At 42.5% G+C, this 10,978-nt stretch overlaps 1 protein-coding gene across 4 annotated transcripts in view; it reads left to right on the top strand.

Annotated features, from left to right (window-relative positions):
* The first annotated feature begins 10,244 nt into the window (after positions 1-10,244).
* LOC125448720 (misshapen-like kinase 1) overlaps positions 10,245-10,978 on the top strand; it is a 256,094-nt gene continuing 255,360 nt past the window's right edge. For all 4 annotated transcript variants that reach the window (XM_048524198.2, XM_048524197.2, XM_048524196.2 and 1 more), the window contains exon 1: positions 10,245-10,940. In XM_048524198.2, the coding sequence (XP_048380155.1) occupies positions 10,884-10,940 (57 nt within the window). In that variant the 5' untranslated portion in view covers positions 10,245-10,883. The remainder of the gene's footprint in view (positions 10,941-10,978) is intronic.

The following is a 10,978-nucleotide window of genomic DNA, read 5'->3' as shown; positions in this document are numbered from 1 at the left end:
GAGTATTTCTTTTGATGACTATTCAGCTTTCTGGAAAAATGTCCAATAGGTCTTTTTGATGACTTCTTGCAAAAGTACAGCATCGGTACTTATATCATTTGTATTGATAGCCAACTTGAATGATTTTGTGTAATCAGCTTTGGCAGGCACTGAGATGGTAGTTAAAACAATTTTAAGGCTGTCAAATGTCTTCTGACATTTCTCTGTCCACTGAAATCTTCTGCACTCCTTCAACCAGTCAATCAGTGAAGCAACCACATTGCTAAAATTCGGTATGAATTTCTGATAAAAACCACTCAGTCCCAGGAATCATAGTACCTCCCCTTTCGTCAATGGTATGGGAAACTCCCCAGTTACCTTTGTTTCACATCCCATGGGATGACCTGTTCATATCCAATAACATGGCATAGGAACATGACTTGGGCATTTGTGAACTCACTCTGAGCCAGATTTTTCACCAAGCTTGCCTGAAAGTTGAACAAACAATCCCACGAGACGCTCCACATGTTCCTTCCATATATAACTAAAAAATCACTAGATCATCTATGTACACCACAGGATTGGATAGTTCTGAAATGACTTTATTGGGTAGTCTTTGAAATGTGGCTAGTGCATTTTTCATACTAAATGGTATAACGTTAAACCGGTCTCATGAAAGCCAAAATAGTCTCTGCTCTCTTGGTTAAAGGTACCTGCCAGTATCCTTTGAATAAGTCCAGCTTCAAAATATAAATTGCTTGTCCCACGTTCTCACTGCAGTCTTCCATCTATGGAATAGGATATGAATTAAATTTTGTAGCTGCATTAGCGTTGTGGTAATTAACACATAAATGTTGGGTACCACCTGGCTTTGGTACCATCATAACTGCTGAGATCCATTCACTGCAACTCACTTTGATTATATTGTCTTCCATGCTTTTATCCTAATTTTAAACATGTCCCAATCTTAGAGGCTTAAGTCTATAAGGATGTTGCTTAATTGGAATAGCATTTCCCTATCTACATCATGCATAATTAAGTTAGTACTTCCCAACTTATACCTAAATATCTCTCCATGTGATTGTAATAGCTCTTTCAGGTCATTTTGATTTTACTCTGGAAGGTAACTCAGTAACACATCACAATTTTGAGGACTTCAAATTTATCAAAGTTGTGCACTTTGTATTCATTTATAGCAGATTTTTAAGAATATGCCAGTAATTTGAACAAGTTTACGAGAAATGTTAGTTCGGTTCTGTAAAACTGCTTATCTTGCTGAGTTATGCACTTCAGTGACCCCCGCAACACAGTTTAAGAAGTTTGCTAGCACCAGTGATGTTGTTGTGTAAAACAGGTTTTCTCACAGAGTTATGAAATTCAGTTACATTTAGAATAAAGAATATGTAAGAATATGCAAGGATTTTGGACAAATTTGTTTAAAATGTTGATTCTGTTCTGTAAAGCCAACACTTAAGAGATTTTTAGAATATGCTGACATTTTGGAAAATTTTCCTAGGAAAGATGGTTTTGTTGTGCATTTGTAACACTTATAACAGATCTTAAGAATATGCCAGCATGTTGGAGAAGTTTGCTTGAAATATTGATTTGGTCGTGTAAAGTTGCTAATCTCACTGTGTGAGGCACTTTACTGACATAACAAACTTTTAGAAAATGCCAGCACTTTCAAGACATTTACTAGAAATGGTAATTTTGTTGTGTAAAATTTCTTATCTCACTAGGTTATGCACATTAGTATCACTTAAAACATATTTTACGAAGATGGCAGGATTTTGAAGAAGTTTGCGAGAAGTATTTATTTAGCAGTTTTAAATTGTTTATCTCACTGCGTTATGCACATTAATAATACATAGAACAGATTTTGAGACTATGCCAGTATGTTGGAGAAATTTCTTTGAAAGGTTGATGTGGTTGTGCAAAATTCCTTATCCCACCGAGTTATACACTTTACCAACACGACACATTTTAATTGTCAACCAGTTATAAAACCTACAGCATATTTCATGAATATGGCAGCATTTTGAAGTGGTTTGCTATGAATGTCGTCATTGTCAATGGCGTAGTGGTATTATTGCTGGGCTGTTAATCCAGACATCTGGATAACATTCTGGAGGACCTGGGTTCAAATCCCACCACAGCAGATGATAGAATTTGAATTAAATAAAAATATCTGGAATTAAGAATCTATTGATGACCATGAATCCATTGCCAATTGCTAGGAAGAACCCACCTGGTTCACCAATGTCGTTTAGGGAAGGAAACTGCCATCCTTAGCTGGTCTGGCCTACATGTGACTCCAGACTCACAGCAATGTGGTTGACTCTGAACAATTAGGATTGGACAATAAATGTTGCCTAGCCAGTGACATCTTCCTTACATTATCGAGTAAAGGAGAAAAAAAAATGTAAGTTACTGATTTATGCACTTTCATATCACTTACAATATATTATTAGATAATGCCAGCATTTTGGGCTTGATTATTAGAAATGTTGATTTTGTTGTGTAGTGTTTCTTATCTCATTGATGTATCCACTTTAGTAATGCTTACAAGAGATTGTAAGAATAGACAAGCGTTTTGGAGAATCTTGCCAGAATTGTTGATTTTATTGTGTAAAGCTGCTGATCTAACCGAGTTATACACTACAGTATCATCTACAACACATTTTACGAATATAGTAGCATTTTGAAAAGGTTTGCAAAAAATGTTGATTTCGTTTTGCCAAATTGCTTATCTCATCAAGGTATGCACATTAGCAACACAACATATTTCATGAATATGGCAGCCTTTTGAAGAGGTTTGCTATGAATGTTGCTATCATTGTGTTGATCTCACTGATTTATGCACTTTATTATTGCTTAGAACATATTAGTAGAATATGCCAGCGTTTTGGGCTTGTTTGCTAGAAATGTTAATTTTGTTGTGGAAAGTTGCTTATCTGACTGAGTAATGCACTTTAGTGACACATACAATATATTTTATGAATATGGCAGCATTTTGAAGAGGTTTGCTAAAAGTATTGATTTAGTTGTTCTCAGTTGCTTATGTAATCGAGCTATGCAGTTTAGTAACAGAACATATTTTACAAATATAGAGTCATACAGTAATACAGCATGGAAACAGGCCCATCGGCACAAACTGGTCTATGCTGACCATGGTGCACACTCAGCTAGTTCCAGTTGCTTGCATTCGGTCCATATCCTTCTAAACTCGTCTCATCTGTGTACCTATCCAAGTGTTTTTTAGATGTTGCTATTGTACCTGCGTCAACTATTTTTTCCGGCAGCCCATTCCACTCACTGTGTGAAGAGGTTGCCCCTCAGGTTCTTCTTAAATCTATCCCCTCTCACTTTAAACCTAGGCCTTGTCGTTTTCAATTCCCCACCCATGGGAAAAACATTATGTGCATTCATCCTATCTATGCCCCTCACTATTTTATACACCTCACTAAGGTCATCCCTTATTCTCCTGCATTCCAAGAAATAAAGTCCTATTCTAGCCAATCTCTCCCTATAGCTCAGGCTTTACTGGTCCTGGTCAATCTTCTTTGCACACTTTCCAGTTTAATTATGCCTTTGACGCAGGTACAGGGGGACCAAAACTGTACACCATACTCTAAGTGCAGCCTCAACATAGACAACATCCCAACTTTAATAGTCAATCCCTCCACCGATGAAGCCAGTATGCTAAATGCATTCTTCACCACCCTGCCCACCTGTGATACCGCTTTCAGCAAACTACATATTTATACTCCTAGGTCCCTCTGTTCCATAACACTCCTCAGGACCTCACCATTTACTGTATAAGTCCTACATTGGTTTGACTTTCCAAAATGCACCACCTCACAGCTTACCCTGTATTGAATTGCATTTCCGATTCCTCAGCCCACTTCTCCATCTGATCAAAATGCCTCTGTAATTTTTGATAACCCTCTTCACTTACCAATAATACCTCCTAATTTTGTAGCATCTGCAAACTCACTAATCATGCCTTATCCATTCACATCCAGATCATTTTTGTAAATAACAAATAACAAAGGCCCCAGCACTGGCCCCTGTGGCACACCACTAATCACAGGCCTCCAGTCTGAGAAACAACCTTCAACCATCTCCCTCTGCTTCCTACCACTGAGCCAGTTTTGAGTCCAATTAACTACCTCTCCCTGGATCCCACGAGACCTAACTTTCATGACTAGCCTGCCGTGTAAGGCCTTTTCTAAGGCATTACTAAAGTCCATGTAGACAATATCCGCTGCCCTACCCTCATCTATCCTCTTGGTTACCTCTTTGAAAATTTCTAAGAGATTTGTCAGACATGAGTTCCTGCAGATAAATCCATGCTGACGATCTCTAATCAGACCTTGACCAGCCAAATGCTGGTTAATCTTGTCCCTCAATATCCTCTCCAATAACTTGCCTCCCACTGATGTCATGGCCTGTAGTTCCCTGGCTTGTCTTTGCTGCCTTTCTTCAACAATGGAAACATTAGTCACCCCCCAGTCTTCTGGAACTTCACCAGTGGCTAAAGTAGCTATGGCCATGGTAGTATTTTGAAGAGGTTTGCTAGAAATACAGATTTTATTGCATAAAATTGTTAATTTCTCCCAGGTATTCATGTCAGCAATGCTTACAAGAGAGTTTGAGAATAGGGAAGTATTTTGGATTTGTTTGCTAGAAATGTTGATTTTGTTGTGTAAAGATGCTGATCCCGTTGAGTTATGCACTTTAGTAGCAATTGAAACACATCATATGCATGCAACAGCTAATTGAAGAAGTTTGCTAAAAACATTGATCTAGTTGTGTTAAATTTCTTCTATCACCAAGTGTGCACTTTAGGAACACTTACAATGTGTTTCATGAATGTGGCATCATTTTGAAGAAATGATGATTTTGTTGTGGAATGTTGATTTTGTTATGCACTTACTATCACTTCCATTGGATTCCAAGAATAGATCCATAGATCCCTCAAAGTTGCTATCCCTCAAAGAGCCCTCAGATTTGCTACCCAAGTTGACAGGGTTGTAAAGAAGGTGTATGGTGTGTTGGCTTTCATTGGCAGGGGAATTGAGTTTAAGAGACACAAGGTTATGCTGCAGCTCTATAAAACTCTGGTTAGACCACACTGGGAATATTGTGTTCAGTTCTGGTCACCTCATTATAGGAAAGATGTGGAAGGTTTAGAGAGAGTGCAGAGGATATTTACCAAGATGCTGCCTGGATTGGAGGGCAGGTCTTTTGAGGAAGGGTTGAGGGAGCTTAGGTTTTTTTTATTGGAATGAAGAAGGATGAGAGGTGACTTGACAGAGGTGAACAAGGTGATAAGAGGTACAGATAAAGTGAATAGTCAGAGACTTTTTTCCCAGGACAGAAATGACTATTACAAGGGGGCATAATTTTAAGGTGATTGGAGGAAGGTATAGGGGAGATATCAGAGGTAGGTTCTTCACAGAGTGGTGGCGTGTGGAATGTGCTGCCGGCAGTGGTAGTGGAGTCAGATACTTTAAGAGACTTTTAAGCGAGTCTTTCATGGGCACATAGAGCATAGTAAAATGTAGGGTATGCAGGGTAGATTGAGCTTAGTGGGATAATAGTTTAGCACGACATATTGGGCCGAAGGGCCTGTACTGTGCTGTACTGTTCCATGTTTTACGTAATATGGCAGCATTTTTGATTTATTTGCTAAAAATGTTGATATTGTTGTCTAAAGTTGCTGATCTCACTGAGTTATACACTTTAATATCACTTACAACACTTTACGAATATGGTAGCATTGTGTAAACATTTACTAAAAATGTTGATTTAGTTGTGGTAAACTTCTTATCTCACTGCGTTACGTACTTTAGTAACTCACGTATGAACATGGCAGCATTTTGTAGAAGTTTTCTAGCAATATTAATTTATGGTGAAAAGTTGCTTATCTCTCCAAGGTATTCATTTTAGTAAGGCTTAGAGATTTTAAGAATAGGGAAACATTTTGGATTTTTTGCTAGAAATGTTGATACTGTTGTCTAATGTTTTTGATCTCACTGAGTTACGCACTTTAGTAGCACTTATAGATTTATAGAATATCCCAGCATTTTGGGCTTTTTTCCTAGAAATGTTGATTTTATTGTGTAATATTGCTTATCTCACTGATTATGCACTTTAGTAACACTTAGAACGTATTTTACAAAAATGAAAGCATTTTGAAGAGGTTTGCTGAAAATGCTGATTTAGTTTTCCTAAATTTCTTAACTCACCGAGTTATGCACTTCACTATCACTTGCAGCATATTTACAAACATGGCAAGGGCAAGGTAATATTGTGCTCTTTGTCTTGGTGTAAAGGGGTAGAGATGGTAGTTGGCCATGGTATGCTCCTCCTGCCAGATGTGGGAGATCAGAGAGCAGTCCAGTGTCCTCGCTGACTATATCTGCAGCGAGTGTGACCAGCTGCAGCTCCTCACAGACCATATTGTTGGTTTACAGCATTGCAGGGGGAAGAGAGTGTTATAGACACTAGTTACAGTGATGTGGACACACTCCAGGTTCAGTCAGGTAGATGGGGGGGCTGCCAGGAGTGGTAGGAAGGCAGTGTAGCACTCTCCTGTGATTATTCCCCTCTCTAACAAGTATACCATTTCAGAAACCGGTGGGGGCGTGGTAGCCTCCCAGGGGAGTATAATAGCAGCAGTCAGGCCTATGACACCATGACTAGCTCTGCTGTAGAGCCGGGTCAGACAAAGTCCAAGTGAGCATGAATAGTAGAGAACTTGCTAGTCAGGGGCACAAACAGGCATCTTTGAGGCTGTGTTTGAGACTCCAGGACAGTGCGTTGCCTCCCAGATCCAGGACGTCTCTGAGCATTGTATGAAATTCTTATGGGGGAGGGTGAGTAGCCAGAAGTCGTTGTACATACTGGTACCAACAGCACAGGTAGGAAAAGGGAGTTGGTCCTAAAGAGGGATTACAGGGAATTAGGCAGAAGGTTCAAATACAGGATCTCAAGGGTAGTAACTTCTGGGTGAGTTCCAGTGCTACATGTTAGTGAAAATAGGATGAGCAGGATTTGGCAGATGAGTGCATGGCTTGAGACCTGGTGCAAGGGGCAGCGATGCAGATTCATGGATCATTGGGATCTCTTCTGGGGCAGAGGTGACCTGTACAAGAGGGACGGTTGCATCTGAACTGGATGGGGGTCAACATTCTGGCAGGAAGACTTGGAAGCAACTTGGGAGGGTTTAAGATAACAAAGTGTGGAGCTGGATGAACACAGCAGGCCAGCCAGCATCAGAGGAGCAGGAAAGCTGGCATTTTGGGTCTGGGCCCCTTCTTCAGAAAGGTTCAGACGCGAAACTTCAGCTTTCCCGCTCCTCTGATGCTGCCTGGCCTGCTGTGTACATCCAGCTCCACACCTTGCTATCTCAGACTCCAACATCGGCAGTTCCGACTATCCTTGGGAGGGTTTAACCTAGTCTGGCAGGAGTTGGGGGCATGGGATCAAAAGCAGTACGGAGACAACAGAGAAGGTTTAGGGCAGTACAGAGGTTAATGAAAGCAAATTAAACAGTAAAGGCAGTGTTGGTAATCCTAGTACTAGACACAGCAGGCAAGAGCACAACAGGAAGCAAGGGAGGTCTCAGCTAAACTGTGTTTACTTCAATGCAAGAGGCCTGACAAATAATACAAATGAACTTGGGGCCTAGATGAGTACATGGGGCCGGGATAATAAATCTATTACAGAAACATGGTTGAGGGGAGGACAGGGCTAGCAGTTCAATGTTCCCGGTACCGATGTTATAGGAAGGAGAGAAAGGGAAGCAACAGAGGAGGAAGAGTTGAGTTTCTGCTCAGGGAGAACATCACAGCAGTACTGACAGTAGACATGCTTGAGGGCTTGTTCAGAATCTATATGGGTGGAACTGAGAAATATAAAAAAAAGCATTGTATCTAGGCTGCCCAATAGTCAGCAGGAGACTGAAGAACAAGTATGTAAGGAGTTTGCAGATGGCTGCAAGTAATAAGGTTGTAATAGTAAGTGATTTTAACCTTCATAACATCGACTGGGGACTGTCATTGTGTAAGGGTTTGTTTGCAGACAAATTTGTTTAGTGTATTTAGGAGGAATTTCTCATGCAGTATGTAGATGGCCCCAATAGACAAGGAGCAAAACTTGATCTCCTCTTGGAAAATACAGCAGGGCAAGTGATGAAGAGTTAATAGGGGAGCACTTTGGGACCAGTGACCATAATTCCATTAGTTATAAAACAGCAAAGGAAATGAATAGATCCAGTCCACAAGACAACATTCTAAATTGGGGCAAGGTCAACTTTGATGGCCTTTGACAGGAATGTTCAAGAGTTGAATGGGGGAGGCTGTTTGCAGGCAAAGGGACGTCTGGTAAATGAGATGCTTTCAGAAGTGAGTTAGAGGGTTCAGGGCCAGCATGTTTCTGTTAGAATGAAGGGTAAGGCTGGCAGGAGTAGGGAAAGTAAGTATGGAGAGCAATGGGTGGTTTTTGTCAAGGCTTATTCTGTGTAGCTCCATGATTCCTCTGTGCTGGGATGCATAGAGACAAACATCCACTTGCACCTGGAGGGCTATCAACTTCCTGAACAGACAGTCCTTGGTATGCCAAGATCTGTTGGTCTTCCAGTGCGGAGGTGATCTTGACTGAATATTGCAGACTGGCACATTCCAAGGTATGGGATGCACTGAAGCTTGGGCCAGCTGCTGCGAAGGCACAGTGGGGAAAGACTACTGTCGAAGATATTTCTGCCAAAGTTAAACAGGGGTCTGTCCAGTCATCGGACGCCTTTCCTGTGCCTCAAATTGATGTAAATATAATCACGTATCAGTAAGAAACAGCCTTGGGTTAGTTTTGTTGGGTATAGTGAAACTCCAACATTAGTTTGTTTCTCCATCTGTTACTGTACAGAACAGGACTGCTTTAGTGACTTTGCATGTATTTAAAGATTTTTTTATGACCAATGCACATTTTTGAAAATAAAAAATATCGATCTCTGTCTTGCATGGACATCTAAATCTGGAACGTTAAGCTAACAGTCTTGTCCTTCTTGCAACCAGGTCTATAATAGCTACAACATTATAGATATAGAGTCATACAGAATGGAAACAGACCCTTTGGTCCAATCAGCCTATGCTGATCGTAATACTGAACTAAATTAATTCCACCTGCCTGCTTTTGGCCCATATCCCTCCAAACCTTTCCAATTCATGTACCTGTCCAAATTTTAAAAAAAAATTTTCTAACTGTGCCCACATCCACCACTTCCTAATGAAGTTCATTCCACAAAAACCACCTTATGTAAAAAGATTTTCCCCTCACAGCTTTTTAAAATCTCACCTCTGCCATTAAAAATGTGCTCCCTAGTCTTGAAATCCCCAATCCTAGGGAAAAGATACCTTCCATTAACCTTCATGATTTTACAAATCTAAGTTCACCTCTCAAATTCCTATGCTCCAGTGAAAAATATTCCAGCCTTTCCTTATCACTCAAATTTTCCATGCTCACCAACAACCTCTTTTGAATCCTCTCCAGTTTAAGAATATCCTTCTTGTAACCTGGTGACCAGAACTGCATACATTACTCAAAGAACAGACCTCACCACCATGCTGTACAACCTCAATATGACATCCCAACTCAAAGGACTGAGCACTGAAGACATGCGTGGCAAATAACCTTTTAACCAACATGCCAAAAACTTGCCTGCACCCCTGGTTGCTATGTTCCACCACATTATCTAAGGCCCTATCATTAATTGTATAAGTCCTGCCCTAGTTTGTACGTGGACTAACGCTTAGATTTCGATTTGCATTGTATAGAGGCGTGTTATCCATTCAGGTACTCAGTAGGTTGACGTCTGTATTAGACTGAGATGCAATGTCTGTGGTAAATCGAAGGCCCACTTTCCCCTCACCTGAGGTCTGGTGACCCTCAGGTTAAACCACCAGCAGTCTTAGTGAGAACTGTCCCATTACCATCCTGTATGCTCTTACACAGAATATCCCCTCCCTCTGGTTTCCAATGGAATGAAGCCTTCATTTGGAGCTCATCAAAGCATCATCAACCAGGTACATCATCTCAGACGCGCCTTCGGCTCGGAGTACGCAGGCGCAATGTTGGGGCTTAAGGACGAGCTGGAGCGCAGGCGCGAGCACGTTTCACGAGGGGAGCGAATGGCATTACGGCTTGTCGGTGACGTCACCCAGGTCCGGTGGTTAAGTGACGTCCGCGTCTTTCATGTTAGGAGGCCGTGACGTCAAAACAGTGCGGAGCGACAGCCGGCGGGGAGGCGGAAACGGAGAACTGCACGGACCGGGGGCGCGTCAGGTGGTGTTCCGATTGGTCTGAGGGGACGGGGCGTGGAGAACCTGACGTTCTCATAGGAGGGGTAAAACCAACGTCACGCGGCTGGGCCGGCCTATGACGTCCGACGGAGGTCAAACGTGGGGGCGGGCATCATGACGCCCTACAGTGGGCGGGGTTAAACGTCAGGAGTCTGGGCGTGTCGGCGGCGTTGCCCCTGGTTACCGGTCGAGGGTTGGCGTTGGGGAGAGAAGTAGGTTGTCGTTTGGAACCGGGGAATGGAGGCGGAGGAGAGGACGGAACGGTGGCAGATCTTCACCAACGGCAGCTGCCCCCGCCCAACACCGTAAGGACAGGTCCCGTTTCACCTGACCCCATTCGCCCAGCCGTAGCAGAGTAACAAAAGGTTGAGGTGGAGAGATCTAACCGCACCCCCACAACCCCTCCATCCTCCGCCCCGTCAGTCAGTGTCCGGCGCCCGTGAGTCTGTTGAAAACGGGGCCGCGGGCTCGGCCTCTGCTCACGGTTGAACACAGAAAGGGCCCGAACCCCTCTCCCCGGCCATCAGGCGGCGCAGGAAGATGGCGAACGAGCCTCCCGCCCGCAGTCTGGACGACATCGACCTCTCGGCTCTCCGGGTAAGGCAAGGAACTGACTCCCCGCCCCCCTCCACTAT

The sequence above is a fragment of the Stegostoma tigrinum genome, chromosome 45 (genome assembly GCF_030684315.1).
Source record: "Stegostoma tigrinum isolate sSteTig4 chromosome 45, sSteTig4.hap1, whole genome shotgun sequence".
NCBI classification, from domain to species: domain Eukaryota; kingdom Metazoa; phylum Chordata; class Chondrichthyes; order Orectolobiformes; family Stegostomatidae; genus Stegostoma; species Stegostoma tigrinum.
This window is presented reverse-complemented; position numbering and strand designations above follow the sequence as displayed.